Source organism: Cervus canadensis, chromosome 22 (genome assembly GCF_019320065.1).
Source record: "Cervus canadensis isolate Bull #8, Minnesota chromosome 22, ASM1932006v1, whole genome shotgun sequence".
Classification (NCBI taxonomy): domain Eukaryota; kingdom Metazoa; phylum Chordata; class Mammalia; order Artiodactyla; family Cervidae; genus Cervus; species Cervus canadensis.
Window position 1 is genome coordinate 332,190 of NC_057407.1, and position 18,329 is coordinate 350,518.

Sequence of the window (18,329 nt, forward strand, 5' to 3'; positions counted from 1 at the left end):
TGAATATCTGGAAGTTCTCGGTTCATGTACTTTTGAAGCCTGGCTTGGTGAATTTTGAGCATTACTTTAGTAGTGTATGAGATGAGTACAATTGCGCGGTAGTTTGAACATTCTTTGGCATTGCCTTTCTTTGGGATTGGAATAAAAACTGACCTTTTCCAGTCCTGTGACCACTGCTGAGTTTTCCAAATTTGCTGGCATATTGAGTGCAGCATTTTCATAGCATCATCTTTTAGGATTTGAAATAGCTCAGGCTGGAATTCCGTCACCTCCACTAGCTTCGTTTGTAGTGATGCTTTCTAAGGCCCACTTGACTTCACCCAGGATGTCTCGATGTCTTCACCTGGACTTCACTCCAGGAGGTCTGGCTCTAGTTGAGTGATTACACGACTGTGGTTATCTGGGCCATTAAGATCTTTTTTGTATCGCTCTTCTGTGTTTTCTTGTCAGCGTGTAGAGTCTTTGAACCAGTTGACCCCCGATCCCCTGCCCAAGTCACTCCCCAAGGCTGCTGCTCTAGCCGTGTCTGCAGGCTCCTTTCACCCTCAGAGCTACACCATCTTCACCATCATTCATTGCTCCAGGAAGCAGGTCTGGAGCACTGCTGAGGGGAAGACTGGAGGAGGTAGTGGGACATGAGGGCCAGCTCCCATGTGCTCACATCGGAGGCCATGTGCCCTCTACGCAGGCTTGGGTACCACACTTACCCCACCACCTCAGCAAGTGCTCACCGTGAGCTGGGCCTGGCCTGGCAGAGACAACAGGGGACAAAGTACAAGGTCTGTCCCCATGGAGACCTCAGCCCAGGATGAGGAACTGACTAAGAGAAAGAAAAGAAGAAAAACGCCCTGCAAGGGCCAAGAAGGAAACAGAAAGGATAAGAGCGATGGGGCTTCCTGGTGGGCTGGTCAGACAGCGCTCCTCAGAGGTGGTGACCGTAATGATGGGCCTGGGCCAGTGGGGAGAGGACGGACTGTTGACTCAAACTCTGTCAACTCGAACTCTGAGTTGAGTGGTTTCAGGGTGCTGTGTCATCTGGTCCCCAGGCTGACCTTGTGAGATCTCATCCCTGTTTCAGAGGTGTAGGAACAGGTTCAAGGAGGGGAAGGAACCCCTGGTTACAGCAAAGTTGTGGTAGAGCTGGAAGCTCAGACTTTCCAGCTCCATAGCCTGTGTGCTGGCAGCCACACTGCTGGGATGGTGGAGAGGTGGCCAGGTGATGAGGCTAGACAGGTGATGCAGGGCTGTTTACACTTTTATCTGGATGCAGTATGGTGGTTCTCTAAACAGGTGGAGCTTTGGAAAGATTTTATCTGATGATTTTTTTTAATGGCTTTGCTGCAATTTATTTTACATATCAAATTCACCATTTCAGTGTTTTTTTTTTTTTAAAGCAAATTTACAGAGTTGACCAACTGTCACAATGGAATTTTAGAACATTACAAAACCTAAAAAGGTCCCTAGTACCTATTTGCAGTCACTCCCCATTCCTACTACCCGCACCATGTAACCACTAAGCCTTCTGCCTCTATTTTTGTTTTTTTTTTTTGCCTTTTCAGGGTATTCATCATAAATATTTCATGTCTCATTCCCTTCACTGAGAACAATGGTCTTGGTGTTGGTTCCTCGGCATTGTGGTGTGTCTTAGTAATTCCTTTGTATTGCCAAATGGCATCTCATATGGACTTTTTGGGTTTTATTTATTCAGTTAAACAATGGTGGACGTTTGAGTTGTTTCTAGTTCTTGACTGTTATGAATAATATTGCCGTGAACATTTGTGTATATGTTTTTTTGTGAACATAATGTTTTCATTTCTCTTGGATAAATAACCTAAGAGTAGAATTGCTAGGTCACTCTTTTTAAATTTGGTGAATTATTAGGTTTAACTTTTTAAGAAACTGTCAAACTATTTTCTAAAGTGACTCTACTATTTTACATTTCCCCCAGCAGTGTGTGAGGATTCCAGTTTCTCCATATTGTTACTTTCTTTTTGTTTACAGCGGTTCTAGTTGAGTGTGAAATGGTATCTTGTTTGAATTTGCATTTTCCTAATAACTAATCATGTTGGATGTTTTTTCTTGTGCTTATTTTCCACCCACATATTTTTGGGGTGAAATGTGTGTTCAAATCTTTTACCCACTTTTAATAGCTTTTAACGGGGTTATTTATCTTTATTATTGAGTTGTAAGATTTCTTTATTTCTTGATTACAAGCCCTTTATGATGTTTTGATTTGCAGATATTTTCTCCCAATCTGTGGTTTGTCTTTTGATTTTCTTAATGGTATATTTGAAGTGCAAATATTTGTGGTTTTGATGCAGTTTAGTTTATTAATGTTTTTCTTTCAGTGGTTGGACTTTGGTGTCATATCCCAGAAATCTTTGCCTAACCCAAGGTTGTGGAAATTTTTGCTGGTGTTTTCTTCTAAGAGGTTTATAGTTTTGGCTTTTACATTTATCCATTTTTAGTTAAATTTTGTGGATGTTGTGAAGTAAGGCTGTAAGTCAGGTGTTGGCAGTTTTTCTGTAAATGACCAGAAAGTAAATACTTTCTGTTTTGCTGAGCAGAAAGTCTTTATCACTGTTACTCAACTCTGCCATTTTACGGTGAAAGCAGCTATAGGTAGTATGTAAAATGAGTGGGTGTGGCTGTGATCCAGTAAAACTTTATTTATAAAATATTTATAAAATTTATAAAATCAGGTTTTGAGTTGGATTTGGCTCAAGCACCTGAGCATGTTGAACTCTGTCAGTCTTTTTTTTTTGTATGAAATACTTAATTTTTCTAGCTCCGTTGTTGAAAAGACTACCCTTTCCCCATCTGAATTACCTTGGGACCTTGGTGAACATCAGTTGACCATAAACATTAGGGTTCAGAATTTATATCTTGACTCTTAATTCTGTTTAAATTCCACTGACTTGTATGCTATATGTCTATCTTTTTGCCAGTACAAAACTGTCATGATTATTGAAGCTTTGTGGGAAGTTTCAAAATAGGGAAGTATAAGACTCCAATTTTGTTCCTTTTTTTCCCACGATTGTTTGGCTGTTTTAAGTCCTTAGCATGTCCACACATATTTTAAGATCAATTTATCAGCTTCTGTAAAAAGCCTACTGGGATTTTGATGGGGTTTGTGTTGAATCTATAAGATTATGTTGGGAGAATTGTCACTTTAACAATATGGAGTCTTCTAGGCTGTGAATATGAAATCTCTTTTTCTTTATTTAGATCTTTTAAAGTTTTTCTCAGTGGTATTTTATACTTTCAATGTATAAGGTTTGCATTTCTTTAAAAATTATTCCCAAGCATTTTATTCTTTATGAGGCTACTGTGAATGGAATTGTTTCCTTAATTTCGTTTGTGAATTCTTCACTGCTAGCATATGGAAATGCAGTTCATTTTTGTATATTGATCTTGTGTCCAGCACCTTTGCTGAACTCATTCATTAGCTCTAGTAGGGTTTTCTGGTGTGTGTGTATTCCTTAAGGTTTACGTAGGTATGATCATGGTGCCTGCAAAATGAAGAGAGTTTTACTTCTTCCTTTCCTGTCTGGATGCCCTTGCTTTCTTTTTCATGCCTTGTTGTGTTGGCTAGAATGTCCACTGCAGTATTGAGTAGAATTGGTGAGAACGCATGTCTTGGTGCTGAATTCAGGGAGAAAACATTGTCTTACACCACTGAGTATGTTAGCTGTACGTTTTTCATAGTTACTCTTTATCAGATTGGCGATTTTATCTTTTAATATTCTCATCACCCCTTCCTCTGCATTCTTATAGCCTGTTTTTCTTCTGTAAGCTTGGGGAGTGCAGACTGCCTTACTCACTAGCTTCTGGATCATTAGTATGTGTGTGTTGAATTGTGTGGTTGGATTGGCAACTTGAGGATCATTTTCACCCAAGCTGGTGACCTGTGACCTGAGAGCCTTATTCTTCTGCTTTTCACTCTTTCAAGGCTTCACTCTTTCCGCATGTGTGCAGCGGACTTCCTTTTCCACCTTGCCGTTACCCAGTGACATGCATCTCGAATGTCTCAATGTGACCGTCAACACTCCTGATTGTGTCACGTTACATCACATCCTTTGGTTTAGCACCTGTTAGGATTAGTGTGGAGAACAGGAGAGGCCAGGGCACCTGGCCTGGAGCCCTGACTCCCAGGGGGCCACATCTTCCTCTTTACGTGTGGGGCAGGGCTGTGCTCAACACAGGTGCCTCACTGGCTTGGTCATGAGTCCTCCCCACTCTCGCCCTGCTCAGTGCTGACCATTGGTGAGTGCTGTGGATGGCTCACAACAGGAAACACCGACTAAGACAGCCGGGAGTCGGATAACCCAGTTCTCCCCAGCTTTGCTGCGAGCACATGTGTGTGTCTGGGTGTGGAGTCTGGCAGTGTGGCTTGGGTGCTGGTCCCAGGCCGGACACTTTCCAGATCGGTACTCCTTGATGCTCCCAGAACACCACATCTCCCGGAGCCAAGGTCTCTGGACACAAAGGAGCTGATTCTGCAGGGGAGCAGAGCACTTTTGGTCCCTCCCCCTGGGCCCAAGCTGCTGAGGGCGAGGGTTGTCCTAAAGGTGGGATGGTGCCCTTGTTCCTCGGCTTGGGCTCCCAGACTTGCCGTGTGTGGGGACAGCGGAGCTGGCGATCAGGGCACCTCTGGGCGTCCTGTCATGTCCTCTGGGTAGTACCGTGGTATAACCAGTAATGAATTTACATGGGGGGAGTGCCCAGGTGACTTTGGGGGGTGTGCCTCATGGAAGGTGAAATTCCATGCTGCCACCTGTGACTGTGCAGAGCAGCGCTGAATGTCTTCTTGGGTCAAGGGTCAATTCATGTAAACATAAAGGGGTTGTCCACTTTGGCTCCTATCGGCTCATCTTGAGTCCACTTGCTCTCTTGACCCTGCGGGTCCCACCCTGGAGGGAGGTCACTGTGCGTCTCCTGCGGTCCCTGGTTCCCAGGACCCCACTGCCGTCCCTGCAGAGCGCTTCCTTTTCAGCCCTCCTTCCCTCCTGCACCCCGCCCTGGCCACCTCCTTCGTCTGTACTTGTGAGCTGTTGGTGACTGGATTCTAAACCCAGCCCAGAGCTGTCCAACGCTGCTGTCCGGGTCTTCCTGCGGTTCCCCCGGCATCTCTCATTCACCGTGTCCCCCGGGCTCACGTGTCCCCTGCTGCCTCTCTGGAACGCGTCATGTTCCTCACGTATGAAGGTCCATCCAGCTGGTCCTCACCCAGGAGGCTGGGTGTGCTTTTGCTCTTCGTCCAGTGACAACTCTTGTGTCTTCCCTTCCCCTGCTTCTATTTTACCCTTTCCTCTTTCCCCTCAGGAACGCTTGATCTCAGTCAGGCCCACCCCTCCTTCCCCTGCGTCTCTGATAAATTGTTCTTTCTCCCAACAGGCTTGCCTCCCACAAATCTGCCCTTGCTGGTGCTAGCAGGGTCATGTGTTTTGAAAAGGTAGACTTTACTTTTGAGCAGGTGTCAGACAGTGGTGATAGAACCCTTACAGTTGCAATGGAGGTTCCTCCCTTGCGGGTCCAGTGGCCTTGCTCCCAGAGGCGGCCCCGCCAGTGGCCAGGTCAGTGATCACCTCAGGGTTGATGCTCGGGATGCAGCCTGCTTCCGTCTCCTTCTTAGGTGCTTCCCACTGCCCCCAGCGGTTTCCGGGCCTGACTCACGGGGCCCTGTGCGTGCTGGCGTCACCTTCTCCTGTCATTGCCCATCCCTCGGGGAGGATGTGTGCTCCCGTCCTGCCGTTCACGCTTCTGTGCCCCTCTGTCTGCAGGACGGTCCACGGGAAAATGACACGCTGCACAGTGAGTGGCGAGCCTGGGGCCAGAAATTAGGGTCGTCGCAGCCTCAGAGCACTGGGCAGACTAGAGACAGGGTGAGAGGTCCCCACAGTCTGGAAGGGGCAGCAGCTCCCAGCTGTGGGAGCAACTCGACCCGGCAGATGCCACGGGCTCCCCTGAAAGACATCCTTGGGGGATTTGCCCCCATCCTTGGGGAACTTCTTCCTCGGGCTCAGGACCTATTCACAGGTTCCCTCTGCACTGTCAGAGGTCACCATCCCGGGTCCTGCAGCCTCTGCTCTGGGGGGATGGAGTTCTGCTCTTGGTCTCTGGCTCCAGCATGGGACCCAGAGCCAGGCTTACAAGCAGGACCCTAGGACAGAGGTTTAAGCCCCTGGCTCCTTACTTCTTGAATGAAACCATCAGCCCGGGAACTTCAGAGTATTCACAACATTTTGAAACTTGGAGGCTTTGCATCAACTCACTTTTTAGTTCTTTGGGGTAAACATCAAAAAGACTGGTCTGCATTTCTGTGTGGCAGCCCTTGGCTAGAGCTGTGAGGTCGCCGCCCTGCCTGGGGCCTTCTCTCACTGCGCCCCTGCCCCGCTGTACTGCCAGGCTGCCTCATCCATTTGTGTCGCCTGCCGGGCCCCTGGGGCGCTGGCAGTCACTGCCCTCTAGGACTCTTCTTGTCCAGATACTTGGATTTGATCTGTGGATCTAATTTCAGCTCACAGACAACTGAAGGACTAGCCAACAGAATTTCCACGGCAACCGCTGCAGCAAAGCAGAGGCATCTTCTTAGAGTCGCAGGAGGGCAGAGCCACCTGGGCCTGGATGTCCGGGTCTCGTCTGGAGCCTGTGCGGTGCTCGGCCTGCTCGCAGGAGCCGTGGGCCAGGGAAGGAGGGTGCAGCAGGCACCCAGAGGGTCCTCAGAAGACGGCGTGCGAATGGCCGTGGCCTGAAGGCCCCCACCCCGCATCCTGTGTGAGGCCGTGAGGACGTCACCTGGAGCACCCAGAGCCTTGCTTGATGTGAAGAACGGTGCTTGGAAAGCAGCCTCCTTGCAGCCGCCTCTCACACGTGTCTAGAGGGGTCGCTTTCTCAGACTAAAAGCTGTTAATTTTCATGTTGATGTTTTCCTAATTAAGTAGGCCATTGGTGAGCACAGGCGTGCTCCGCCTTCCACTGCCTACCCTGGGCTCAGTAAAGCACCGTCCACGGCAGGAGAGGCGGCTTACAGACCTTCTCCTCCTGGGACCCGCCTTCTCCCCCCTGCTGTGAGAACCGACTTGTCCCCTCGCCGCAGCCCGGCTCCCTGTGGCTGCCCTCACCGAGTGTCCCTCAGGGATCTAGATCTGCCCGTGGCCTCTGTGCTGAGGCCCGTCTGTGCTGCCCTGGGGCAGGTTTGTCGCTGCCAGGCGCGCACGCCTTCGTCTTTAGTGGGGTGGGCCCGGCCAGCAACCTGGCAGGTGGAGGTGCCCACATGCCTGGGCCGGGCTGATCACATCCTTGTCTTTCAGGGGAGCCCCTGGCATCTGCCGGGTCGAGTTCCTCCCGCAGCTGGGAGCTGCCGCCCCTTCCAGATGGTGGGGCCCTCTCACCCTGTCTCTAGTCTGCCCGGTGCTCCGAGGCTGCGACGACCCTGATTTCCGGTCCCAGGTGGCCACCCGCTGTGCAGCGTGTCGTTTTCCCGTGGACTGAAGCTGCTGGGTTGGACTCAGGACGGGCACACACGGTGTGTTTTGGGCTCAGTGAGGACGCGCCCTCTCCAGCGAGGGGGAGTCACCTGCCCCTCACCCATTCCTCGAAGGCTGTGGGATGCGTCTGTGTTCACAGGCCAGCAGTTGCCGCCTTCCTAAACCCTTCCAGGCGCTCCCAAGCCTCCATGGTGTGCCGCCTCCCTGTTTCTGTAGGAACGAGGCCCCGCTGTGTGCGCCGTGCTGTGGGTCACCCCGCTCCGCGCCTGTGTCCAGCCGGCTGTGCGGTCTCTTCACCGTGGGCCTCGGAGCGGCCCTGTGCAGCTGAGCCGTGTGACCGCCCGCACCGTGAGCTACTGCCATGCCACAGAGGGGCACATGGAGCAGACAGGGATACCTGCCCGGGGTCAGGCAGCCAGTGGTCGCTTGGTTGGCTTCTGACCCAGGCCCATCTGGCCCCACAGCCCCTGTCCTTGCTCTGCACCAGCCGCTTCAGCGTGCCGGGCCCCGTTTCCGGGTGTGGAACAGGAAGCTTCCAGAAGGGAGGAGTGGGTCAGGGCCCCGCAGCTGGGTGTGGGTGGACTCCTCCTTCCCAGCGCTGCTCGGGGTTGGGCCCTCCGCCCCCTGACCGTGCCCAGCTCCCTGTGCCCAGCTCTGATAGCACAGTGACCGGTGGGCCTCAGGCCCCGAGTCCCCAGACCTGTCTGCTCTGGGGCCTCCGTTCTGGTTGTGTTGGTGCAGGGAGCGCTGCCCAGATGGTGTTTATTCTCGCATGACTACTGTGTGTGTGTCTGTGTGTATTTGTTGATTAAAAATATTCCTTGCTTTATTTTGCAGCAACATTAAAAAATATTACGAATCTCCTCCTGCCCCTGAGAAGCTTGCCAGTGTTTTCCTTAACCCCTCGCTCACCAGGTGGTGAAGTTTGGTGGGTCCCCCTGGGGGCCTGGGACGAGGAAACCAGAGCCCCCCCCCACACTGTGCAGAGCTCCCCCGCCCACCACTCTGTCCCGCCCACCACTCTGCCCCGCCCACCACTCTGCCCCGCCCACCACTCTCCCCCGCCCACCACTCTGCCCCGCCCACCACTCTCCCTTGCTCCCTTGCTCCTTGCTCAGTGGGCTTTTGACTCGGTCCTCCTCTCCAGCCTAACACATGGCTTCCATCAGGCTCTCAGACAGGCCGGACTTGGCTCCTCTCAGAGGCCTGCACTCACCGTTCCCTCTGCTCGGAATTAGATCTTTTTTCCCTGATTCTTAAGATGTGAGCCTGGCAGGCCTCCTCATGTCAGGGCAGGGGTCCCCATTAATGCTATCTCCTCTGAGGGGTCTTCCCACCATCCCCATGTGTGCCCGGCCCTGCAGGACTGTATTTTATTCTTTCTCAGCACTCACCACTATCATGCTTCTTGGATTAGAGATATCAAATACTATGTGGAAAAACCCACCTCTTACCCTTTTCTGTCTGTCAGTCCCTGTTTCCGCCTTCACCCAACCCCAAGGCAGCTAGCCTCCTTTCATCTCTGGAGAGTTGCCAGTTCTGCATACTTCACACAAGTAGGGTGTGCAGTGTGTGGACTCCTTCACTAAGTGTGATGCTCTCAGGTCATCATGCTGTGGCCTCTGTGAATTCTTCATCCCTTTCTGTGGCTGATACTCCATTGTCTTTACTCACCCCATGCCAGTTGATGGACGTGTGAGTTTTTTTCCACCTTTGCCTGTTACAGATGATGCTGATGTAAACTCACAGGTGCAGATGAATGTGAACGTGAATTTGCATTTCTCTTGAGCGGGTACCAGGAGTGGAACTGCCAGGTCTAATGGTGACGCTGTGTTAAACTTTCGAGGAACTTGCAGACTGGTTTCCATGGTGACAGCACCATTTATTTGCCACCAGCAGGGTATTAGGGTTCTGACTTGTGCATGTCCTGGCCGACACTTGCTACTACCTGAAATTTTTGATTATGGATATTGTAGTGGGTGTGAAGTGATATCTCCTTGTGGTTTGAACTTGCTTATCTCTCTTGACTAAGGATATTGGGCATCCTTTCATTTGGTTTTAGCCATTTGTGTATGTTCTTTAAAGACATGATCTTTCAGATTGATTGCCTATTTTTAAATTCGATTATTTTTCTTTGTATTGTTGAGTTGTAGGAGTTCTTTTTATATTCTAGGTACATATCCTTGTCAGATAAGTGATTTGCAAATTTTGTGTGCGATCCCTGAACTTGCTTCATTGTGTCCTTTGAAAAACAAAACGCTTTAATTTGGTGAGGTTCAATATATTTGTTTTCTCTTTGATTGCTCCTGCTGTCAGTGTCATGTCTACAAAATCACTGCCAAAGCCAAGGTCATAAAGATATACCCCTCTAGTTTCTTCTGAGAATTACATTGTTTTAACTGCTGCATTTTGATCTCCGATCCCTTTGGAGTCAGGTTTGGTATATGGCGTGAGGTGGGGGTCTAACTTCATCCTGCTGCACCTGGGCGGCCAGCTATCCCAGCACCGTCTGTTGATGAGACTCTTCTTTACCCATTAAGTGGTCTTGGCACCTTGTCAATCAGTCAAGCACAGATACATAGGTTTGTTTCTGGATTCTCAGTTCTCTTCCACTGCTGTGCTTACTAGGTCTTCTCTTGTCCCGTAATCATCAACTAGCTGTTTGATTAAATACCAGAGGGGCTCAATTTTATTATTTTAATTTTAGCTGCTAAAAAAATGTTCATGGTAAAAAACTGCAGCACAAAAGTGCCAGAAGTGACAGTCCTGGCCTGTCTGCTCCTGCCCAGGTGTAGGATATGCCTCAGGAGCATGTGAGGTGCACTTGAGCGTATGCACACACTGGAGAATGTGTGTGTGCCATGGCTGAGTGTCTGCCTCTTTAGTTGTGAGTCTTTTTTACAAATTCGAGATGCACGAGGTGCCCTCTGACTCTGACAGGGACGTGTCTTGCCTGCCTCTCTTGGTGGCTGTGCAGTGTCTCACAGGAGGCACGCCATGGTTTCTCTAGCCACTGCCTGTCCTGCACATACGTGTCATTTCTTCTTCCTGTGCGAGTCCAGCGCCGCTGTGCACTCGGGGAGCACTTTCCTCTCCCGGACCCCTGAAGTGGAGCTGCTGCCATGCGCTCCATCCTTAGGTCCTCTTTTTAACACGTCCCTCCCTGTGCTCTGCGATGCTGTGCCTGTACTAGGCGTTCAGCAAAGTGACTGACGCTCTCAGGGGCTGTTACTCTGGCCTCTTCCCTCGCTGTTTCACTCTGGCCCATCTCACTCCCTCCATGAAGGAAAGCCTTGATCATCCAGTTGTCGTGGGGGAACCAGGGTGAGTGAATCAGGCCGTGCTGGATTTTCTGCTGTGAGTGTGGCCCTGGGGGAATTGGAAGGGGTGGAGAAGTGGCCCCTGCTCTTGGCATATTTGCAGACCTTTAGATGAGGCCGGTAGGATGTGAGGCACTTCCCCAGAGTGTACCCCTAGCAGCAAGTAATGGAGCTGGCAAAGGGACTGAGACCCCCAGGGAATTAAACTTTGGAGGCCAGTGGGATTTGATTACAGAACTTCCACAGGACTGGGGAAACAGAGAAACAGACCCTTGGGGCCCAAACAGAACCTTGTGCACACCAGGATCCAGGAGAAAGGGGCAGTGTCCCCACAAGAGACTGAGCCAGATTTGCCCGTGAGTGTCCAGGAGTCTCCTGCAGAGGCGTGGGTCGACAGTGGCCTGCTGCAGGATCAGGGCACAGAGTACACAGTATGGGCGCAAGTCCTTGTAAAGGAGGTCGCCATTACTGCCATTGCCCCTGCCATAGTTTGGCCTGAGGCCAAACAACAGGGAGGGAACACAGCCCCCGCCCATCAATGGAAAATTGGATTCAAGATTTACTGAGCGTGGCTGCCCATCAGAACAAGAGCCAGATCAGATTCCCCACAGTCTGTCTGTCCCAATGGGAAGCTTCTACAAGCCTCTTAACCATCAGAGGGCAGACAGAATGAAAACCACAGTCACAGAAAACTAACCAAACTGGTCACATGGACCACAGCCTTGTCTAACTCAATGAAACCATGAGCCATGCCATGTAGGGGCACCCAAGAACGAATGGGTCATGGTGGAGAGTTCTGACAAAATGTCCTCTGGAGGAGAGAATGGCAAACCACTTTAGCATTCTTGCCTTGAAAACCCAATGAACAGTATGAAAAGGCAAAAAGATAGGACACTGAAAGATGGAACTCCCCAGGTTGGTAGGTGCCCAATATGCTACTGGAGATCAGTGGAGAAATAACTCCAGAAAGAATGAAGGGATGGAACCAAAGTGAAAACAACACCCAGTTGTGGATGTGGCTGGTGATGGAAGTAAAGTCCGATGCTGTAAAGAGCAATATTGCATAGGAACCTGGAATGTTAGGCTCGTGAATCAAGGTAAATTGGAAGTGGTTAAATAAGAGATGGCAAGAGTGAATTTCAACATTTTAGGAATCAGTGAACTTAAATGGACTGGAATGGGCTAATTTAATTCAGATGACCATTATATCTACTACTGTAGCCAAGAATCCCTTAGAAGAAATGGAGTAGCTCTCATAGTCAGCAGAAGAGTCCGAAATGGAGTACTTGGATGCAATCTCAAAAATGACAGAATGATCTCTGTTGTTTCCAAGGCAAACCTCTCAATATCACAGTAATCCAAGTCTATGCCCCACCCAACAATGCTGAAGTTGAACCATACTATGATGACCTACAAGACCTTCTAGAACTAACACCCAAAAAAGATGTCCTTTTTGTTATAGGGGACTGGAATGCAAAAGTAGGAAGTCAAGAAGTACCTGGAGTTAACGGGCAAGTTTGGTCTTGGAGTACAAAATGAAGCAGGGCAAAGGCTAATAGAGTTTTGCCAAGAGAATGCACTGGTCATAGCAAACACCCTCTTCCAACAACACAAGAAAAGACTCTACACGTGGACATCACCAAATGGTCAATACTGAAATCAGACTGATTATATTCTTTGCAGCCAAAGATGGAGAAGCTCTGTACAGTCAGCAAAAACAAGACTGGGAGCTGACTGTGGCTCTGGTCATGAACTCCTTATGGCAAAATTCAGATTTAAATTGAAGAAAGTGGGGAAAACCACTAGACCATTCAGGTATGACCTAAATCAGTGGAGTGGGAGAGAAGGTCCTTAACTTGGTGCTGTCCGTGGTGGGACCCTGGACGCCCCCAGGGAAGGGTGGGCCCACAGGAGTGGTTCTGAGTGGAATTCAGTGCATTATGGGAGTTGGTCTTGAGGAGATGGTCTGCTTAGAAATTCGGGGTGTGAGTGAGGGGCGTCTTCACTTCCCCAGGGTTCTGTAATGTAACCGTTCCCCTCAATCCTTACCACAGCTCTCTGAAAACGTGGTCAACCGCATGAAGGATCCTGGCCAGCCGTCCAGAGTCGGGCCATTGGACCCTCCAGCTGCTGCCCTTGGCTCCTCCGGAGGCCGAGAGAAAGGTAGGCCAGGATGGAAGGTCTGGGCACAGTTGGGTGGAGAGGTCCTCCTAGAGACAGCGCCCCGAGCCCTGGGTGGTGCGTGCAGGAAGCACTTTCCAGGAGCGAGGGACCCGCATGGCGCACTCCCGTCCAAGGACAGCAGTGTCCGCAGAGCCTCCAGGACTGCCTCTGAGTCAAGGGCAGAGTCCCCCGCTGTGCCAGCCTCTCCGCACTGGAGGAGGCAGTGACAGGGTGGCCTTGGTGTCGTCCTCAGAGCTCTGACCTGCCCTTCGCGCTGGGATCCTGGCCCTGCTCCTGGGATGGTGGCGCTGGGCTCCAGGAGGGCCGCCACCTGGCCCCCAGGTCCCCCCAGCCCACCCGGAGCTGCCTGCACTGGGCAGGAAGGGCCTTCATTCCCCACTGGCACGTCTGTCTTGGGAGGAAAAGCCTGTGCTTTTCTTGAAGTAATTCCTGTTAGCAAACACACACAAAAGTGAAGTCACTCAGTTGTGTCTGACTCTTTGAGACCCCATGGACTGTAGCCCACCAGGCTCCTTGGTCCATGGGATTTTCCAGTCATGAATACTGGAGTGGGTTGCCATTTCCTTCTCCAGGGGATCTTCCCAACCCAGGGATTGAACCCGGGTCTCCCACACTGTAGGCGGACGCTTACCATCTGAACTGCCAGGGAAGCCTTAGCAAGCACAGAGAAACAATGCATTTAAGAGTGGAGAAAGGGTAGTGCAAAAATATTAAGACGTTACAGACTGGAAAAGTCCTCGTGGCAGCTGGTTAAATGCAGAACTTGTCAATGAGGGGCTGGGTTCCCTGTTGCAGTGTGCGTGCGTGCTTTACATGGAAGGGCTGGAGGGACGCAGCCTCGCGGTGGAGCTGCCTTCTCTGCTGATCTGCCCCGCTGGGGTGCCAGCTCGCAGGGGGCTGCTGCCTCCTGTCCGCTCGGCGTGAGCTGCGTGCTGGCCCTGGGAGCTGACTGTGGCTCTGGTCATGAACTCCTTATGGCAAAATTCAGGTTGTGAGCCCTGTGCTGGGACACCGCCCAGCCTGTCGGGAGCTGAGTGTGTGACCCTACAGGGTACGGTGTCGCCTGCCCATGAGACACGGGCGCCCCTCAGGGCCCGGCGGCACAGAGGGGAGGGCTCGTTACTCGGGGGCTCCAGGGAGCCGGCGCAGGAGCTGGACTTTGAGGTGCGGCCCTGCAGGTGGGGTGGCGGGGGCTCAGGCGCGGCGCAGCCTCACCCGTTTCAGGACCTGCGCGTGGTTTCCTGTCTGGAGTGTGAGGCGCAGGAACGGCGGCCTGGGCTGCTGGCTGGGCCTCGTGACACCCATCCCCCTGCACTGTTTGCGGGGCTCCCGGCACGCTTTAGGGACTCCCTGGCAGTCCAGTGGTTGGGACTCCGAGCTTCCACTGCAGGGGATGTGGGTTCAGCCCCTAGTTGAGGAATTAAGATTCGGCAAGCCATACTACATGACCATTTGGTTTAACAAAGTATTTTGATGTTTGACAGTGAGTGAGTTTTGACTTTCTGAAAGCTGGAGAGTCGTCAGTGTGGATGGACTTCCCTGAAGTGGACTGATTTTAGGATTCTTTTTTATTATATGTTGTAAGGTATATATTTATTTGACTGCACCGGGTCTCAGCTGCAGCCCGTGAGATCTCCTTTGGGCCGTGCGGGGTCCTTCCCTGCTGTGTAGGGCCTCTCTGCTTGTGCACAGGCCCAGTAGTCATGGCGTCTGGGTCTTAGTTCCCCAGCTGGGAATCGAACCTGCATTCCCTGCATTGCAAGGAACAGATTCTTAACCTCTGCACCACCTGGGAAGTCCCTGCTTTTACTTTCAATAAAGTAAGTTACTTTATTGATAAAGAAAGTTAAAAGAAGTTAAACTTCTTTAATTTTTCTTTTTAATTTATATAAATTTATAATTTATAAATTTCTTTATAATTTTCTTTATAAACTTTCTTACTTTAATTTTTCTAAACAGAAAAAGAAGTTAAAATTAAACCCTTAAGTCACACCATACCCCAAGTGCATGTCTGAAGTCAGAGATCGAAATATAATGAAGAAACTTTAAATGAAGAAGGGTGGGAAATATAACTAAAATTCGAGACAATTTAGAAAAGATGAGTGAAGAATGAGTGAGAAACTAGCGAAGTATGAGCAGAGTTCACCTGCCAAGGGCCATGACGCCCTCTGACGGGCTGCAGGGAAACGTGCAGAGACAGTCACATCCGTGACGAGGGCCCAGCCCCTCGGACGGTTGCTCCCTCGTGGCATCATCGGCACAGAACTGGCGGGATGCTGTGGAACGTGGCTGTAGGGGTCTGGGCACAGACTCTACAGTGGGTGCCCACATTACTTTTGTAGTCATGAGAAAGGAAAACTACGTAGAAAGCAAAAATGTGATGAATCTTACTTCAGGAGAGTGTTGTCAGTCAGTCACTAAGTCCAGGGAGCCTTCCATCAGGCCCACACCAGCAGTGCCTCCTGCATGCTCCTGGCGAGGCCCCAGCGCACCTGCCCAGCCTTCTGGAGAGCTGTGTGCCCACTGAGGCCCGGGGGGCTGCCCCGGGGAGCCTTCCCGAGGGCCTGAGCCCCCAGCCTCTGCGGTTCGCAGCCATGAAGGTCTTGGGAGCAGCACCCACCTCCCCACCTTCCTCCCAAAGCCTGGTTCTCCTGCTGGGTCTCCTGTGGCCCACGTGGCCGAGCGTGGATGCCTGCAAGCGGACGGAGACATTGGCCAAGGTCTCCGCTGTGTGGGGACCCTGAAGCTGGGGCCACGGGGGCAGCAGACCCTCACTGTCACCATGTGGTGGAGGAGGGGAGTGAACGGGTTTGCTTGGAGATCCCCGGGTTCTTGCTGCAGGAAGGTGGGCCTCCCATGATAGCCTGAAGCGCTGTCACACTCGAGGTGATGCAGGTGGAAAGGTGCGCAGACTTCCTTCCCGGGGGCTCAGGCCGCACTCAGGTCAGAGCCCTAGGGAAGGGGCCCAAGGCCGCGCCCCCGCTGACCTCTCAGTGTGGAGGCGAGGAGCTCCCCTCAGCCGGCTGGCCTCCTGGGGAGGGTGCCTGGGTTCCAGCAGCTGAGAGGTAGAAGGGGGGTGTCGGTCACTGCACTCAGGCGTCCACACTGACCCAGTGACCCTGCCACCCTGTCTGTACAGGACACGGACCAGGGGCCTTCAGGGCACCTCCCTCCTGACAGCAGGGCAAGCCTGTGTTCTGTGTTGGCCCAGGGCACATCCACCCAGGGGGCGTCCTCCTGGGCCCTCTCCTGGGTGACCACCGTGACCATGTCCATGTGGGGGCATCCTCCCGGGCCTTCTCGTGGGTGACCACCATGATTGTGTCCATCTAAGGGTGTCCTCCCGGGCCCTCTCCTGGGTGACCACCATGACTTCGTCCATCCGGGGGGCGTCCTCCCAGGCTATCTCCTGGGTGACCACCATGACTGCGTCCTCCCAGGGGCATCCTCCCGGGCCTTCTCCTGGGTGACTACCATGACTGCATCCATCCAGGGGGCGTCCTTCTGGGCCCTCTCCTGGGTGACCACCATGACTGCGTCCATCCACAGCCCTCTCCCATGCCCTCTCCTGGGTGACCACCGTGACCGCGTCTACCCAGGGGGCGTCCTCCCAGGCCCTCTCCTGGGTAACCACCATGACTGTGTCCATCCACAGCCCTCTCCCATGCCCTCTCCTGGGTGACCACCGTGACTGCGTCTACCCAGGGGGCGTCCTCCCATGCCCTCTCCTGGGTGACCACCATGACTGCGTCTACCCAGGGGGCGTCCTCCCAGGCCCTCTCCTGGGTGACCACCATGACCACGTCCATCCACAGCCCTGTCCCATGCCCTCTCCTGGGTGACCACCGTGACTGCGTCCATCTGGGGGGCATCCTCCTGGGCCCTCTCCTGGGTGACCATCATGACCATGTCCACCCAGGGGGTGTCCTCCTGGGCCCTCTCCTGGGTGACCACTGTGACTACGTCCACCCAGGGGGTGTCCTCCTGGGCCCTCTCCTGGGTGACCACTGTGACTACGTCCACCCGGGGGTGTCCCCCCAGGCCCTCTCCTGGGTGACCACCATGACCATGTCCATCCACAGCCCCCTCTTGTGCGTTCTCCTGGGTGACCACCATGACTGCGTCCACCCAGGGGCGTCCCCTCAGCCCCCTCCGGGTGATGCTGAGCCTCCCTCCGTCCGTGGGTTGCTGCTGACCTTTTCTCATCCATCTCTGCAGACTCGAAACCACCCAGGCCGGAGTGCGGCAGTGGCCAGGAACCCCTGAGGGTGCAGGTGGATCCCCTTGAGAGGTATGCTGAGGAGCCGCTCGCCCCGGGCCTAGGCCTTCCTCACCAGGTACCTTCTCCTCACCCAGAGGCCAGGGGTTCTGGTTCCTCACGTTGTCTTACGTCGGTGGGACGCCAGGCCTGCGGTTTCGGTGGCGCTGTTCCTCATGTGACGAGAAGGAGACTCCGGGTGGGGGAGGGCGGGGCTCCGTGGCCTTGTGGGTGTGCACAGCCGTGTTTGGAGGAGCTCACTCGTGGCCTGGCTGCAGGTGTGGGTGCCTCCACAGCGCAGGCCTCAGGCTGGTGAGCACCCTGGCTGGGGCAGGGCTGGCAGGCAGCGGCGGAGGCCCCGGGTGCACCGTGTCTCCAGGCCTCAGGCCCCAGGGCTGATGTGGGGTTCTTGCGATGTGGCTCAGCGAGCCCCCGGCTGGTACTGAGGGGCTCGTCTGCAGCCGCCAGGTTGTGCCTTTGTAACGGATGCAGACAGCTACCCTCGGGGGGCGGCGGGTCGGGTCAGCCCTGCTGGGCGGCCCCCTCTGCAGGTCAGTGCAGCCGCGTCTGTCCTGTGATCTCAGAAGGACCCACCTTCTGAGAGTGTCCAGTCCCTAATCCCCAGAGGTCTCATCCAAGCAATTAACCAGAATATTATTTAAAAAAAAACACTTTTAAGCATTTTAAAAAACGTTCAAGTAATACGTGTTATTGGAAGACTTAGGATATATATGGAATGAAAAATTCACCCGTAGATTCATCATCCCATATTAACATTTTGGACTATTTTTTTCAAATGTCTTTTTTCCTCTAGTTTAGCCTTATGTTTTTCAAAGTCGTGTAAAATTTTGTTATCTTGCTCTTTTTACCGAGTCTTCTAATTATCTTCCATTTGTCACACCTGCCTTGTGAGCATTTTTCCTGCTGAAGGCCCCATGTCTGGTCCTCGGTCTTGGGGCTGTGGTGTGGCAGAGAGTGTGGCACTCAGGGCCTCGTGCCCGCTGTGCCCTCTGGGCTGAACTGCCACAGCCTTTTTCACTCTTGAGTTGTTTACCCCCCCCAATAAAGAGCACTTCT

The 18,329-nt window shown here is 52.4% G+C and overlaps 1 protein-coding gene and 1 long non-coding RNA gene across 9 annotated transcripts in view; both read left to right on the plus strand.

Moving 5' to 3' along the window:
* CHCHD6 (coiled-coil-helix-coiled-coil-helix domain containing 6) overlaps nucleotides 1-18,329 on the plus strand; it is a 100,293-nt gene that overhangs the window by 3,902 nt on the left and 78,062 nt on the right. For 5 of the 6 annotated variants that reach the window (XM_043443077.1, XM_043443078.1, XM_043443080.1 and 2 more), the window contains exons 2-3: nucleotides 12,865-12,973; nucleotides 17,213-17,285. In XM_043443077.1, the coding sequence (XP_043299012.1) occupies nucleotides 12,865-12,973; nucleotides 17,213-17,285 (182 nt within the window). Of the gene's footprint in view, nucleotides 1-10,390; nucleotides 10,815-12,864; nucleotides 12,974-17,212; nucleotides 17,286-18,329 lie in introns of those variants that run through there. The other variant, XM_043443082.1, reaches the window with a different exon arrangement.
* LOC122424848 lies at nucleotides 247-8,537 on the plus strand. Of its 3 annotated transcripts, none has more exons than XR_006264577.1 (4): nucleotides 247-5,885; nucleotides 6,521-7,196; nucleotides 7,314-7,528; nucleotides 7,707-8,537. It is a non-coding gene; the product is annotated as an uncharacterized LOC122424848 (long non-coding RNA). The 3 variants fall into 3 exon arrangements; XR_006264576.1 differs by having other exon boundaries at nucleotides 247-5,814; XR_006264575.1 differs by lacking the exon at nucleotides 247-5,885 and having other exon boundaries at nucleotides 5,929-7,196.